General features: G+C 32.9%; 1 protein-coding gene across 1 annotated transcript in view; it reads right to left on the bottom strand.

Annotated features, from left to right (window-relative positions):
- LOC147075252 (photoreceptor-specific nuclear receptor-like) overlaps positions 1–14,073 on the bottom strand; it is a 160,203-nt gene extending 146,130 nt beyond the window's left edge. The window contains exon 1 of the mRNA XM_085942908.1: positions 14,001–14,073. Within this exon, the coding sequence (XP_085799034.1) occupies positions 14,001–14,073 (73 nt within the window). The remainder of the gene's footprint in view (positions 1–14,000) is intronic.
- Positions 14,074–18,316: the final 4,243 nt, after the last annotated feature.

Raw genomic sequence — 18,316 nt, 5'->3', positions numbered from 1 at the left:
GTATGTAAGCATACTTTGTATGAAAGGGTGAAACAATTAAGTGAATATTGAAGTATTCTCAAGGATTTTTAAGCCACATCAAGGTGTGATATATATATATATATATATATCATTGTTTTATTTTTTTTAATATATGGGAAATGTTTTATGAAACACCTTTTACTTTATTCATCTCCTCGATGTTCATAAATTTAATTTACAGTTCGGTCGCATGCCGTCTTGCTCTTACTCGCTGCATGCATCGCAGACTCGATAGTGCCGTCCCTCTCCCACGTACCCTCTGATTGTATGCTGGAGGATTTGTATTGATATGGTCCAGACCCAAATCAACAAAACAGAAGCGATATTTTTTATTTATTAAATTATTTAGTGGACGCATAATAGATATTTATGAACGCTGTCTGAGACGCTTAATAAAATAAACCGCAACAAAATTCTTGCGTCTCATATAAGCTTAAAGGTAAGAGTGCCGGACCTTATCGAAAATGATTTGGGGAAGCTGGTTTTTTTTAATTAAAAAATATTGAAAGGGGTCTTTAGACTTTTGAAAATATTTCATGAAAGTATTTTCATCATAAAATTCATTTTATGTAATTGAATAACATAATTTAATTTTAAATTACTTATAGATATCATTAGAATTGTTTTTTTAGAGCTTATTGAATCCTGACGTCCCTAGTAGGTATCTCCACTTGCCGCATCTCTGAATCAAAATTGCATGAAATTAATATAAATATAATATCCCGCTGCACCCCTAGGAATAGTTAATCTTTGGGTACCTAACCAATAATTAATCTTGGTAGATCAATTCATAATATTTTTTATAATATTACATGCATCGCATAAGCATCAAAAATTAGTTCAGCCGAGCATTGAATGAAACTGTTACCAGGTATTCCCAGAAGTACCCGACCTGACGTATACATAGCAGTTGTTGTTTAAAAATAATGAACATGATAATAATATAAAGTACCAACCTTATAAAACCTAAGTTTGAAGTTTGACGACGCTACGTTGTTCAGTAATTAATTGTCAGCCATCAACAGTGAACGCTCTAAGTGAATTTGTAAACAAGGGAAAAATTGGTCATAGTTATGTGATACTATACTTTCATTTGAAAGGCTTCAGTCCAACCAATATCAACGGGGCGCTAGATTCTACTCTGGGAGTGTTTGCTCCTTTGTTTACAACAGTAACATATTGGGTGGCTGAGTTTATATTTAAATATTATGTTGTATTCATATAATATGGAATCAGTCTACTTATATGCATTATTAATTTATTATAAAGCTTTTCTTCGAAACAAATTCTGTGACGTCACTATCGACAGGAGGGCAGGGCGTCTGCATTGGTTGAGCCGGCGTCGTGGCGCCATACAACCTACACAAGTACAACCTATCCAAATGGAGAAGGTTGCCATCATTTTTATTTAGTCGTCAAATAAAAATATTGACATTCACGCGGGGCTAATCTCGGCGACAAGTAATTGTGGATTATTATAGTAGAACAACTTAACCTTGAAATTAATTATTGTTAACATTATTATTTCGAATTGCTCTTACATGAATACTTTTTCGCTCGGCGCTGCTCTAACTACGTCATATTTTCTGTCAAAACTATCGAAATTCACGCTTACGTGGTATGTTTATAGTTTCAAACAATGATTTCGAGAAATAAAAAGTACCCAAAGAATATACACTAATTGATGGGTTAAAAACAAACTAATATATTATATTGAGTATATTATAGTGATCAATATATTATATGGAGAGATTATGTAAAGGTCTCTATACAACATACGTGAACATAAGAACGTATTAAAAATAAATAAATAAAAATAAAAAAGCCTTTTTATTTCTTACACACAAAAGTAAATGACAGTTAATTGACTATATGTAATGAATATATATATTATAACCTATGAATATATCTATTATGTATATATATCTATGATTGTATTATCTACTTATTTTCTAGTTTATATAATATTAATTATTATTAATTTTTTATATTTTTGTGTAATACATATAATATATATTAAGATTTTTTATTTTGTACTTATATAATACTATTAGATAATGTTTATAAATTAAACAGTGATATGTAATTAGTTTGTTTGGTTTGTAAGAACCCCTCTTCGAGTGAAAGCCTTCTCCAAAGAATCCCACTGGACTGTTTTTGGCTATTTGTAGCCAATTTGGGCCCGCTGTCTTTATGATATCGTCTTGCCATCTCGCATGGGGTCTTCCTCTATAGCGTTTCCCTTTTGGGCCGTTCCATGAAGTAATCTCATCTTGTAGTCGTGCTACATGACCCGCCAATTTCCATTTAAGTCTTTGAGCATGGATTAGAGCGTCTGTGGCTTTTAAAATATTTCTTATTTTTGTGTGTCTTATTTTCTGTCTTTTGTTGATATTTAGCATACTACGTTCCATACCGCGTTGGCAGCTGGTGATTTTGTTCTTTACTATGCCATAGTATCTCCGATAAGAACGTATTATATTGTTATAAAATATTTGTTTAGTTGAATACTATTAAGGAATAACCAAACACATTAGGTACAATAAGTATAATTGCATGGAGTAGGTACTCTCCGATTATAATATTATTAACAGTCGATTTTACTTGATAGAAATTAAGTAATTTTGTTTTTTTTATGTGTGTTTGATACGGTCTATGTACCTATGGACCCAATAGGTTGAGCGAATAGGTAAAAAATATTCCTCTTAAAAATATAATATAATCTTAGAGCGGAATGCAGAAACATTTGTCATAACTAAAATTTCCTTAGCAGAAAATACTATGCAGAAACATTGTCCTTAGTTAAGATCATTTCTATTGAAAATAATACCGTATTTAAAAATTCTCTTTCCTATAGTTTAGGTAAATTATTTTATAATTGTTAAATGATGACAAAAATATGACAACTGCAGTTTATAAATGCAATAACCATAAGTACATATTAATATTTAATTATAATACTCTTATGTTTTCGTTATAAGTCATTATACGTGGTAACACTAGCGTCAAGTGTCATTCTTCACCTGGCATTTTGTATTTCCGTGGGCTGGCGTATAAAAGTAAAATAATATTCTGCAAGTACATGCCAAACGAATTATCACTATCAATATCCATATTGAGATACATTGTTAAATGAATTTGAGTGTATGGACTGTTTTATAGACATGCGAATTTATTTTGACAGCATCTGTCAGTGGTAAATGGTAATGGTAATACAGAAGGGGGCGTGTTCATAACAAAAGTAGTCTATGGTTAAGGATTCCTTAACTCTATACTCACGATTGTCTATATTTAAGTTATGCTTTTCGGCGACTTATCCTTAGGATCGAAATCTTAGATTGTGCATTCCGCTCTTAACTCTGTCGAGCCCCATATGATTCACTTAGCAGCCAATAAGACGATTTCCTTCTGTTTAAAATAAATTCTAATAACTTTCCAAACCAGTTACATGATTGAATCCAGTCTCACACCAAAATAATATTATGGTGATGTGAAAACTATACCTAAGTATTTTTTTACTTAAATAATACTTGTCCCCTGTTAATACTCAGCACTTAAAGAATTGTGCATTGAAACTTTTTAAGTATTTACTTCATCAACTTATTGTTACTAACAGTGCATACGTTCACTATGGTATTAAAGTTTACATGAATAATTTTAAACACTTGCCCGTCAGTCGATTTAAAAGCTTATGACATCGCGTCAAGTGTATTAGTCACTAAACACCCCGGCCTCAAGCCACTCTTGATAATTAATCGAGCGGGAACATTAACGTAGCACAGCGCCGTAGTGCCGTAGAGGCGTAGAAGTGGATTATCTCCGTAGAGCATTTGCCGGCACACTCTACGACTCTGGGGGATGGCCGCTGTAACAACATGGTATGATACTGTCGGACTGAATTGTAGACCAGGAGCTTTCAAAGTATATACTTACTAGCATAACACCTGTCTAAGAAATGTATACGTAGGTATTATCCTAATAATATAAAAGGAAAAAAATTGATTGTAATATTTGTGAAATTATAATTTTAATAGTATAAATGTGTTAGTTTATTGATAAGATAGTATGAAGTAATATAAAATAAGGGTTTTAAAATGCAGAAATCATGTCCATTTGATTCAATTTTATTGCGTAATATCAGTAGGTAATAGGTGTAATAATAAAATTGGAGTATCTGTTATTTAAAAGCAATTGCATATTTATTAAATCGATCTATGCACAAAATTTAGTTTTTTTATGTTACTTTTATTCTGCCTGTCTGTTTAATCCGTTATCAATAAAAAAATCTAGTGAATTGACACCAATGGCAATTTTCTTTGACACGAATGACGCGTTCAGTTCATCTGAAGATTTAAAAAAGGGGCCTCGAAACAGTTAAAACTATTATTAAATTATTAATAAATCATACCAAAATCTTTAAAATATGCGCATTTCTCACAAGTCGAGTATAATTAATATTACTTAAAGCTTAACAAAACGCCTGCAAATGAGCTTTTAACATAACTTTACTATACAAACAGATACTTACGCGTACACAAAACAATATACCACTAATTTTATTCACCATTATCATATTATTCAATAATAATTGTATATTGAATAGATACATTGCTATTTTTACTAGATACGTTGGTAGATGGAATGTGTGGGGGGGGAGTTGTTGCGTAAATTGTTAAAATATTTTATGATTAGATCCAGTTTGTGTTATTGAATTTATCAATTCTTTTAATCATAATATTTAAATATTGTTTTTCGGGTAATTGGCAGCCTTCTAAATTCTTTTTTTTTGACCATGTCCGATCCTAATAGGATCATATGGGCCTCCGCAGAGTAGAGGTTTGTATTAACAGATTTTTGTTTTTTACGAGAAATGGATGTCAGCCACTTGCTCAACCTATTAGGTCCATACCCTGACTCACACACAAATTGAAAAACCACCTAAATTCTACCGACTGGGTTATAACGTACCTCCGTTTAGCGTGCAACCTTGCGAGGCACGGACAAGTTTAGAGGCTCCCTGCAAATATATGCGATAAACCACCGTCGAGTGTTACAATAATTAATACTGTAATAATTTTGTTGCCAGGATTTTTTTATTCAATGCTTTTTTACGATAATATTTTTTAGATCTTCATTATCTCTGCTACTTGGAAAACAACAAATGTGTAGATATATTCAATTTTAAATAAAATATAATTAAATGTTTTTAAGTTTAGTATCCCTGTCCAAAGGAATAATGTAGACTTGCAAGTTTCCAGTTAACGCGTGCCAAAGTATATTCAGGAGCTACGGCTCTGGAATATTTTACGAGGATTACAAAGGAACAAGATTCAAATGAGCCCAATTTAATTCTTAGCGGAGAGTGACATGTTAACAGGGGTGAGAACTTACTTGAATCGACTGCGAGACTTCCTTATACCAAACAAGTGATGTTTCAATATATTATTAGGTTAATTTTAATACCTATTTGATGCAAGTTTTTGCATTGTTAAAATATTGCATGACGTCAGACTTACCATACTTACTATTGTACCAATAGTAAGATAATTTGTTTCTGTAACGGATTCTTTAAATATAAATATTGTAACTTCCTTCGTTATGCTTTTATAGTAAAAATTCTAACTATCACAGTGTAAGGAACTATTACGGAGAAAGCTCAGTTTGCAAAACTCTGATGGTGTACCTGCGGACGTTTAGCCATACTAGTGGTACTAATTACTTGCAGCGGCAGAAAATATGTGTCTTAATCAGTGCTTGATGCCTCCAAAATTTGGATTAGCTGGGTGAATGGTAAGAAATACATAACTACATGGTTAAGGTATCAACAAAATGCTTAAGACTGCTGGCACACGATAACAATTATGTCAAAAAGTACCTACATTAAAGCGTCAATCTGAGGCAAAAGATCTTGGGATAATTTTTGATTTTTCATTATCATTTCACTCGCATATAATTTCTACAGCTCTAGGTACGAGTAAAATTCTAGGATTCATCATGCGACAATCCAGACCATTCAAGAATCCAAATGTCTTAGTAAACTCTACGTCTCATTAGTACGTAGCATTCTTGAATATGGGTCGATTATCTAGTGTCCTTCTTATTAGGTCTCCTATAAACTTATTTTAGAACGCGTCCAGAAGAAATTTCTTCGATATCTTTATTTTAAGACATATACCTAACTATTTGCCTTTCGATAATTCGTCAAATTATTATTTTTCGACTGCCTTTCTACAAGGCATGCCTACTTTTTACTCTCTCGAATCTCGTAGGTCTCTTCTGCTCTTGAAACACTTTTGCCTGTTATCGTGAGGGATGGTTTCCAACCCTGGTGTCCTAATGAATTTTAATTTACATGTGCCTGTCAATTACCTACGTGGTTACAGTCATCGCAACCGTTTCCTCGTGTCAAGCCTATCAGGCATCATTAGCGAGGCGTGCAAGACTTGTAAATGCGCTTCCCAAAGACGTAGACATTTTCGGTGACATGCCATGTATTGTGTATTCGGAATTAATTTTTTTGTATAAAATTATTGTAGATAATTAATTATCTAAGTAAGCTTTTATTTTTGTTTATTATTATTATTATTTTATATATTCTCTTCTTCTCTCTTGTGAAGGTAATATTTGTTATAATATAAATCGTGTATGTCTTGGATTTAGATTTGTTATGTCCTCAATGTTTTGTTTTCGTAATTAAATAAATAAACAATTACTTGTAGCTGTGAATAAATATGGGAGTCCTGTTATGAAAGCAGCGAGGCACGGTAAGGTAATTGGTAAGCAACGTTATGTAAAAAAGGTGCTATGCGCGGCTTTGGATATAGTAATGGATCAAACCCGACCGTTATTTACGTTGATGATAGTCCTTTTTGATTTCATTTCAATTTAAAGAAAATCTAAAAATGTAGCAAGCACTCTATTCGAAAGGGGAGAAGAAATAAATAAAGTTACTCGCAGCTTCCGATGCCTAGCAAAATTTATATCGAGAATGTCACTGCTGTGCTTTCATAGGGTGGTAAGAAAACTGCTGATTTTTAGCCAATATTTTTGTGTGCGAAAGAAAAATTGAGATAATATGTTAATTTATAAAATCATCATCATCATGATAAATCTATCCACTGCTGGATGAAGGCCTCTTCAAACTGCTTCCACTTCTCACGGTCCTGTGCATTGCGCTGCCACGTTCTTCCGCATAACTTTATCATTTCATCGATCTAGCGGCATGTACCTTGCGGACGTTTTGTACCTCTTGGATACCATTGGATGACTTGATTTGTCCAACGATTGTCTCTTCTTCGAGCTATGCTATGCCATTTTTTACCACGTTTTTATTAGCTCCTTTTCTTGTTTGTCCGGTACAGATTTTTTCTTGTGCAGTACAATTTTTTTCTTGTTTGTTCAAGATTTTTAACTAATTTCCCGACTAGCTAGACATTTGAAACTTTTAGAATATATCAGAACACGAAGCCAGTGCAATCTTTTAATACTTTTAGCCATCTTTAAGCAGAATTGAATTCATTTTCAAATAATTCTGATTTGTATGGAAAGTTATTTCAGAAAAATTCGTAAAAAGTAAAAGACTATTATTGGTTGCCGCCAAGGGGGTGTTCCTAGCAACTAAATTATTAATATATACGTGCGTCACAATGGAAATCAAAATGAAATGTCAAAATGACATTTCAGTATTCTATATTTGTTTGTTTGTTTTTTATTTTCTTCATATCAAGTACAAGTTTGAGCATATTAAGCATAATAATTCAACAGAAAATTTAAAAACGTTGTATAAAAAAAGTTTTTTATCTTGTAATTATTTTATATTAATAACATTGTAAACGATTCTAGTACCATTCAACTCGGACCGTTCACTATTTAAAAGGACACTGCTGTAAAATATTTCAAATGTGAGTTTTTAGAGAATATTTCTGCATTCAGCTGACAATAATTAATGTAGGTTCGTGAATTGGTATTTGTTACTTTGTAATTGTCCTGTAGTAGATATAAGATGGCACAGCTTTTGTGCCTTGGTTGATGGTAATGGGGGCAAACGGAACTCGGCGACTGCGATGTAACGCAATTTAATGGAATCGAGTTTCGATCGAACCTCCGCACTCCTGCTTTTTCAGGACATCTTGCTTCAAGACGGGGGTGACAGTTAGGCTGAGAGCCGTATCAACACATTTTTCCAAACTTAACTTAGACTCTCATACTGTGTATATGCACTAGAAAATTTATTATATAATATGTATATTAATTCTGTCTTTTAAAACTTTAAGAGATTTTATGCACTTTTAAAATACATTTTTTACCACGTTTTTCTTAGCTCGTATTCTTGTTTGTCCGGTGGTTGTTTATCCGGTACAAATCTTGCAATCGATTTTTAACTAACTTCCCGACTAGCTAAACATTTGAAACTTTTAGAATATATCAGAACACGATGCCAATGCATTCTTTTAATACTTTTAGCCATCTTTAAGTAGAATTGAATTCATTTTCAGTTAATTCTGTTTTGTATAAAAAGTTATTAAGGAAGAAATCCGTAATTCAATATACTATTATTGGTTGCTAAGGGGGTGGTCCTATCAATTAAATTATTAATATATACGTGCGTTACTATGGAAATCAACATGACATTTCAGTATTCTATATTCGTTGGTTGCAAAATAGCAAAAAAATGATTTGTTGACAATTGCCGTATTTGTCCTAAATTAATAATACACAGAATTGTCAAGTTTATATGATTCAACAAAACATTTAAAAACGTGGTAAGTATATGAAAAGTTCTTTTTATCTTGTAATTATTTAAGTATTGCTGTCAGCAGAGTTACGACAACGGTGGCTGCCATCCGGTTAATATCTAGAATTTTCTACTCTCTCCCCCGTTTTATTTAAAATGGAAATAATTTATGGCGATAAACAACTCATTACCTGTGTCAGCAGATTGATCGGCGATTTTAAATACTGTACTGCAATTACAAATTCTTTAATATGCATTTCCGCAGTGTCAAATTATATCACAATAAGCAATTTCCGCGATATCTATATTTTATACAATAGTCAGCTACTATTAGCTAATATTAACGCCAATGACAATTAATAGCTGACTCGATTAATATAGTTATTTTCTAAATTATAATGGGTAGATATTATTTTGATTGTATAAATAGCGAATAATAATTCATCAGAGATGACAATCGAATTTAAGTACCTGGTCCGTTACTATCGCTGTCTATGTAGGTACTGTCAGTTTATTTATATTATTGTACCGATTGTACCCTTGTACTTATGTAACCATAAATAAACTCTCACTCCTCCATCATCACGAATAACCACGATCGTCGTTCATCTACACCATCGACCCTCACATCGACAACTCCTAAAAAATATTGTATGCTTCGCAAGAGGCCGTTCTATGAATGACTGAAAATTCTTTGAATAATCTTACTTTCGAATATTATATTCGTCTTAATCCATCGTTTTTTCCCGAGTCTGAATAGATTTCATCAATCCAATGGACTTAAATTTTTCTTTGAATATTATAGCATACTTACGTAGTATATTGAATATCTGGATATTTGATTTTCTCTTCACCAATGCCTGAACAAAAACGATGCATAAGTGCGAGTGAGAAAGTATTCGGCACCCTTATAATATCTGCGACACGTGCTAGAGTAAGATAAAGGGTTTACAGATGTATGAGATGGTTTGCTATGGTGTCGCCGCCAAATCTTAGTTTGTTGCACAACTGTTGATAACTTGCGAGCGCGTGTTGCTAAAATTGATATTTTTTTTGTTAAACATAAAGTCAGTGGTAAATATTTTTAGTTAATTAAGTAGAGAAGATGGTTTTGTGTGTTTTATTAAAATATGGTAAGCTGATAAGCAAGAATATGGTATTACGTTTCATAGGTAAGTTGATACATGTTAGTGATAATTTATTTGTATATTATTATTATATATTTTAATATCAATTGATCTAGTGTTTCTTTAAAATAACTTAAATTATGGATATCTTAACCTAATGGCTGCATTTTGACCGCTTAAAAATACTATATAACGTAAAAAAATAGATAATTATATTTTAATTCTGAGCATCTAGTGCTAACACTTTGGGTGAGCACTAGCGAAATGGTCTATGGTCTCAAACATTTGTATACGAATGCGTTCGCTCGCCCACAAACCAAACGCATGGCACGCAGCTTCATTTAGCAATGCAATGGGTGGCGTCTAGATGTATCTATAGTCTAAACTCTACACCTGTCACCACACATCCACATTCATTATACGGACAAATACCGTGACATTCTCAAAGTTATGTGTCCTTCAACACTTTGCTGTAAAAGTCCTACGAGCTACAATTCCTTTTCTATATTTTCTTTTTTAGTCAAGATTTGAGGACACATTGTTGTTCGTTGTAAAATGTTATAAACTTTTTGAAGGCAAAATTTTTTCCTTTAAGAAGCCAAGTCGCCATGACCCATTGGTCTAAACTACGGTTGAGACTGATTTGAGAAGCGTATACTAATAATATTTAAATACTCGGTGTAAATTCATATTATGTAAGTAATATTTATTTTGTTTTATTACTAAAATATTTATTTTATGCAACCCATATACTTAATACACCTCTGTTCAAAACGTTTCGCTTGGAGACCAAACTTTCTTCAGGACATCTCATTTGAAGAGTGGAAAGATACACGAAATTGTAAAAAGTAGAAAAACTGAATTTAACTTCGTGCTAGAGAGGGACGGATGCAATTTTGATAGTTACAATAAAATAGGTTGATTTTTTGTGAAAAGTTGGGGTGTTTCTTTTTATTAGATATATTTTTATTTACTAATGATGTTATTTAATATTTTATAAGTATGAAACTAGTTAATTTAACAATTATTTTAAATATTAATTTATTCTTTTTCCATAAAAAATCTTTAAATTAATTTAGTTCCATTAATTATTGAAGCTTCGTGTATTTTTTTTATCACAAAACAGATAGGCCAACTCAGGTCATTTGAGTGCGATGTATTAGGTCCACTCATAAATTATATACACTCAGGGCTCGAAATTAACCGGAGCGCACCGGAGCGCTGTTCCGATTCATAAAATCCCCACTATCGCTCCGTCTCTTGTAACAAATTATATGATCGTCTAAGCTAGATAGGTGATTTAAAAAAGATCTAGCTCACTTATTTTCATAAAATAGATATAAAAGTAAATTATTATTTTAATATTTTCGTAAAATTATCGAGCGCTCCAGTTTGTAAAATTTTCCATTTCGAGGTCTGATATCATAATAATACATGATGCAATATTGAGGGAATTACATGCCAAATCTTGATTTAATGACTTCAGTGAGCGGGACACACGCAATTTCTCTAATTAACTTTTATAAATAAATATCTAACTGTCATGTTGTGTAGGCACATCTTGGGTATTGCACCTAAAAAGATTCCAAGGTAATTATTATTGTAATGGTTTTTAATTAAATATTAAAAACCATTATGTACAATAATTATGTATTAATCAACGAACTTCAGCAATTATTTCATTAATTATTTGTAATTAAATAAAACACAATTTTTTAGTACTTATTCCACTTTTTATTTAATTTTTAATTCTCCTCAGTCCGTTGATTATTATGGACGTTCGTTTCAATGCATTGATAGGTATTTTATCGTTTTTATGATTTGTTTGATAAATGCCTGTTTAAATTTTATTGTTTAATTGATAATGTCCCCTCGAAGAGGACGAAACCGGTACAAAAATTTAATTAAAAATTGGAATATGTACTAAAAAATTGTGTTTCATTTAATTACAAATAATTAATCAAATAATACATTGCAGTTCCACTATGAGTTGACAGTTAACACTATAAAAGAAACTTCAGTAAATTAATTGAGAGTATTGACTACATTTTTAACTATACAATATTATAAAATATAAATGATATATAAAATATGTTTGTTTGATTTCCTTTTCCTACTTGGCCCCAACTGACATCTACAAAATGTTTGTTCAAATTATCTTTCCTGAAAATTCGAATTTTGAATTAGGTACTATGACAGAAAAAGTTTGCATATTTTGCATTCGATTTTATTTTCCATTATTTGATATGCCTGTCATAATTGTTTTCATTTTGACATATTGTATGCCTTAATACACATATTTTAATATTGAAAAATGTAATAATTATTATTGTTTTGTTGACTAAGATAAATGTATAACGGTCAAGTAGGTACCATAAAACAACTGCCATAGCAAAGTGAAAGTGATCAACAAACTCAAGTTTTGTATCAGTTTTCTTAAGAGCGTACATCAGTGAAACGGCAAATAATTTTCAACAGTAGGCGCGACAAAATTTTTCACTAGTCGCCAATCGGAGACAGACAGTCGAGGTGTCCGCACGTCGATTTGTTTTGTCATGGCGTCGGATGAAAATATTCTTAAATCGTGTAAAGATGACTAAAAAAATTTACGTATGTACTTAAAAAAGAAAACAAGTCAATGAATATACTATTATTATTAGTAATATAATAATAAACATAACATTAAATGGAGGCATGTTGGATTTTTATGACAAATTATATTTCGTTCGGCACGCACAATCCGCGCATCGTCTAGCCACGATAATTTTAGACCATGCCTCAACTGAAGTATAGCCGTTTTATTTTCTTTTTAATGTTTTATAGATATTGTAGAAAATTGAGGGATAGTGTCGAGTTTGATTAAAAACCTTGAGCATCCTAAACTGGAAGGAAGGGGTTGGATAGACGTGTATAAATGCAGATTCTGGAGAAGGACGTAGAATATTATGATATGGGGGCTTTAGAAACAAAAACACCAGTTTTCATTTTTTACCACGTTTTTCTTAGCTCGTATTCTTGTTTGTCCGGTGGTTGTTTATCCAGTACAAATCTTACATTCGATTTTTAACTAACTTACCGACTAGCTAGACACTTGAAACTTTAGAATATATCAAAACACGATGCCAATGCATTCTTTTAATACTTTTAGCGATCTTTAAGTAGAATTGAATTCATTTTCAGTTAATTCTGTTTTGTATGAAAAGTTATTTCAAAAAAATCCGTAATCCAATCCACTATTATTGGTTGCTAAGGAGGTGGTCCTAGCAACTAAATTATTAATATATACGTGCGTTACTATGGAAATCAAAATGACATTTCATTATTCTATATTTTTGTTTGATTGTTGCAAAATAGCAAAAAAATGATTTGTCCTAAATTATTAATACATAGAATTGTCAAGTTTATATGATTCAACAGAAAATTTAAAAACGTGGTATATAAAAAGTTCTTTTTATCTTGTAATTTTAAATGTGAATTGAATACAAGTCAATAAAAATGTATTATCTCTCTTTTATATGTACCTACATTATAATACTCGTAATATTACTTTTATTCAGAAATTATACCTACGTATATGAAAAATAGATATAAAACATTGGAAACTATCTTTTTTGTTTCAAATCATCATATATCAATTATTTAAGACAACATGTAATAAAGATTATCAGCAAAATATATTCAATTGCATATTTTGTATTTTGTCGCTAGATGGCTTCAGGAAATTCAGAGTAACACAGAACATCGCCTCAATCAAAAAATAACTTGTAAATCTTATAGTACAAAAAATATATTTTTTTAACAGTAGATTGGCTTGATTTCTATCGTAAGTTGGCTCAAAATAAGCAAAATTTATGATGATGGCGATATTCCTTATCAAACTAGCTGTTTAATATTATTCTGGACTGGATTGATAATTCCGACTTGATTTCCCCACGGTCTCAAAAACCAACATCAACACTAATTTAAATTTGGAACAATTCCCATCTCCAGAGTTTCACACAAGAGGGAGGGGAGTGTTGTGTCGACTCCGAACCCCTCCGGAAACGGAAAATATACATTTTTTTTTACTGTAAATGGAATATTATAGGATAGTGACTGGGATGATTTAGCTGTCGTACCGCATATGAACGGCTTGGGCTCACTCCTCTCGGCATTCCACGACACCCAATACCTGGCCACTGGAAGATCCATGGCACTTATAAATTGGTGCTACTATATTTGGCATCCAATGTTTGCTTCAATATTCCGACACGGCATGTCTAAAATACAAGACGGCGCTGATGACACAAGCGGACAGTAACAATCCTAATAATTATGACCCTATCTCACTCTTTCTTATAAATCGGGAGCATCAATTGTTTGTTCTCCCGAGGAGCAGAACTAACCTTCCATTGGTGATGCCGATTGGGAGGGCAATAACTCTGTTAAGCCAAATCGTTTCGGATATTGATATATTCCACCTACGTGGGGATAAGTATAGGTGGACGTTGTTTTATAAATTCTTAAAATAGTGTCTACTGACCTCATTCGGTGTGCTTCCATGCTTTATAGTTTATATTTTTTTATATAGGTATATATTTTTTTTCATAATTATTGTACATTTTACTTTAGGTACTTTTCATACTATTGTTGAAACAAAGAGTTGAAAATGTCCCTCTGAGGCGGACGAAACCGGTCCTAATTTATTGAATAAAAGTGGAATAAGTACTACAAAAAAAAAAATTGCGTTTTATTAAATTAAAACAACAATACAATGCAGTTCCACCATGAATTGACAGTTAACAAAATAAAAGAAACTTTTCATACTGTTTTTGTGATACTGCATATATTTATTTGTTCTTCACACTGTTTCTTTGTTTTTCAATGTCATGTTGTGAACGTCTTAAATTTATAATTTATTATGTTAACGATAGGTAGGTATGTTAAAAAAAATATTTGAATCTCTTTTGACAGCTCACAATATTTCAAAAGGTACCTACCTATACCCTTAGTGAGTGTCTGGGTATAGAGAATGTATTTGAAGAAGCAACGAGACGCCATAAGTAGTCAGCGGAGTAAATATGGAAGTCGATGGCACCTGCAAGATTTTCTTAACCACCCCTCCTGTTGCCTCAAAAATCAATTAAAAAATATTACGAATTTTTTCAAAGTGTACCCCTTAAACTTTTTTCTGTGTGCGCGACTGCCACTTTCATAAAAAGGATGATGGATTTATTATTATCAATCTGCAGGCAATATACGACATGTCGCTTTGCAGTAAACTGTTTGATCGGCCAGACACCGCTGCCCTCTGTGTCCGTGTAATGAAATGACAAATAAACTTTCCCCCCCTGCGGCGCGTACCGAACAAACGCGAACAATGACAAACCCCGCCCCACCCCGCATTAGTTCAGCGTTTACTTTTTTATTTTGTTTTTGGCTGTACCTATATAAAGAATATGTCAAAGGGTTGTCAAATAGTGCTTATTTATTTAAAAAAAGCACTTTTTAATTTCTGTATTGATGTAATAAAAAAGTATAAAAATAATAAATGGTGACATGTAATGATGATTCATGCCTTTCAGATCCAGTGACTGCAATTATATAAGATAGGATGAGTATATGCTCAGAATATCAGACCTATGCGACATTTCTTTTACCACGGGAAAAAACTCGACTACAAATCGCAGTCCTCAGTTCCCAATGAATACGACAAATTATTCATCAGAATCACCACCGCCTTGCGCTACAAAGAATTTTCCTGGGTTTTTGCAAGGCGGTTTCATAGGCCCTGGCCGAATTCAAATTAGCAATACCCGATGCGGGTAGAAGAATAGTTTTCAATAAGGCATATTCTCTCAGCCTGCACAATTTTCATTTGACTAGCATCAAGTAGAGTAGTTTGCGTGCCAAAGTCCTTAAGAAACCTCGATAGTAAATGCGAGGTATCCATAAAATCATCTAGAAAGAACTCTTACAGCGTTCAATATATCAACAACTTGTGTATAATTCAAGACAGGCGCGTACATAAGAGGGGTGTAGATTTCCTTAGGAGCGAAAAAATACAAATAATAATTTAGGTGACTGGAATCATGGCTCCCACATCTTGAAGCGGGCCATCAGGCCAGGATCTTTGGCGGCCCCCTACCCATCTCTAGGGTTAAAGGCAGTGGGACTTTTCACAGAATCGTTTTCTAAATGTTGTTTTAGGTGAAATTAAGGGTAGGCATTCGGTGTATTTTTAGCGATTTTTTTGTATTGTTGAATAAATCCACATGAGTTGTCGAATGCCGACACACAGTAATGAAAAATTGCATCATACAACTAGACATTTTAAAATGTTAAATATAATAGCGCCGCGGGCGACTTTTTCCCCATTCGGGAAAATTTTTGATATGTGGTTATTTCACTTTTCAGGTCGACCCGCCACGCCGGGCCCCCCAGGCTAAAACGCTGTCAGCCCCCCCATGTGGGGATTAGAATAATACGTCTTCTTCTTCTTCGCCAGAACCTCATGACAAAACATCGTGACCCGGATGACTTGACTGTCAAACAGCCTTTTCAAAAGTTTGGCCTCACTCTTCTCGCCATTCTACGGCATGCAAAACCCGTGTAAGTGAAAGACCAATGACACTCGTCTTAGTAATTGGTGCAATAATCAAGGACATCCAATGTTTACTTTAATGTTCTAAGGTAGCGCGGACGACATAAATGGACACTATGACGACAAGTTGCAATAACTCGTAGGTGAGCACCTGTAGTCATAACTGCAGGGGATGGAGGTATACATTGCTATTTATACTCAAAGTACGAAGTATCTGGGTATGATATATGTACCCGGAAAAGTGCAAGAGTCTGTAAATACAATTTATTAATTACTGTAGCTTAAATGCTAGAAGATATCAATATTTGGCCACGTATTTTTTCGACTTACACGTTGTATAAATGAGAACTCTGCCATTCTTGGTAGTATTGACTTATGTATCCCTAATAACTATTTTAGAAATCGGGAGTAAGTATCAGTTATTTGCTCTTCCAAGGTGCAGAACTAACCTGCCATTGGTGATGCCAATTGGGATGGCAAGAAGTCTGTTCAACAAAAATCGCTTCGGATGTCGATATATTCCACCTATGTAAGATGAGTATAAGTGGGCGTTGTTTTAAAAATTAATAAAGTAGGATCCACTTAGCTCATTCGATGTGCTTCCATGCTCTATAATTTTTGTACCTAGGTAGGTATTTACTTTTTATACTGTTTTGTGATACTGCATATCGTCTCTGTTCTGGCAGAACATACTAACTAGAGAATACTAGTTTTGAGTAATTTGACTTTGAGTTGTTAAAACGTTTTAAATGGTCTATTATGTGAGTTTATTAAGTAATCGTAAAAAGAATGACTTTAAAATTAAGACTGTTTATTTATTAAGAAGGTTTCCAGACAGTAAAGTTTGAAATAAGGAACATTTTGGTATAACTAAATCAATAATATGTAATTTTTTCGAATTAGTGTCTTCTGCCAGAACAGTGATGATATCATATTTATTTCTTATTTACACCATTTTAATACTAGACTGCAGCAAGTTTAACGTGAAGCGTGGCCGTTTCGAGAACTGCAATACTGACAAGCCTTTCATAATATATCGCAGCGCCATGACGGCGGCCATGACACTTCAGCTTATAATTTTCGCACTCTATTTACATACTTACTTGTTTTTTAATGTCATGCTGTGAACGTATTAAATTTATAATTTGTAACACTTATTCACTGTGTTTTTAATGTTAATTATTAATGTTCACGACATGGCGCGCTAGAGTGACCAAATGACGTAGCTGACTGGGGGCAGCCTTCACTTTGCCCTGAGAGAAGCAGAGGATCAAGAGGGGTGGAAAGTTTTGGCAGAATTTCAAAGTGATTATGATCTTCAGTCATGAAAAGAGAGAGAAAAAAATTTATAATAAAAAAAAAACATCCGGGGCAGTGGAGCACTACAGATTTTCGGTGCTCCGGGTAAACCCCCATTGCTCCACTGCTCCGTGTTCCTGCTACGAACTCCGCTCCAACGCTCTGGTTTATGTCATATCACATGCTACTGCTGAGTAGAGATTTTTGTAGATTTTTGTCATATACATAGTTTGAAAATATGAAGAATTAAACGTTTGACTATAAAGTTGTAGAAAATTGCCAAGTTAGAAACAAAAGTTCATTTTGAAAATGCGATATCGTTTGATGTTAAAAATTGCTCTTTTTTTGACGCGTATTATTATGACGAAATCGATTTGCCATACAATTTTAAAGGGGGCCTCGAAACATTTCAAACCAGTCATAAAGTTATTAAATAATACAAATCTTAAAAAAATGAATGCGCATTTCTCACAATTTAAGTAATACAAAACTACCCAAAGCACTACAAATCCCTGCAACTAACACCACTAATTATTATTAGATTCGTACTAA

This window comes from Rhyacophila brunnea, unplaced genomic scaffold (assembly GCF_057557595.1).
Source record: "Rhyacophila brunnea isolate RB1 unplaced genomic scaffold, BYU_Rbru_1.0 scaffold_15, whole genome shotgun sequence".
Lineage (NCBI taxonomy): Eukaryota > Metazoa > Arthropoda > Insecta > Trichoptera > Rhyacophilidae > Rhyacophila > Rhyacophila brunnea.
This window is presented reverse-complemented; position numbering and strand designations above follow the sequence as displayed.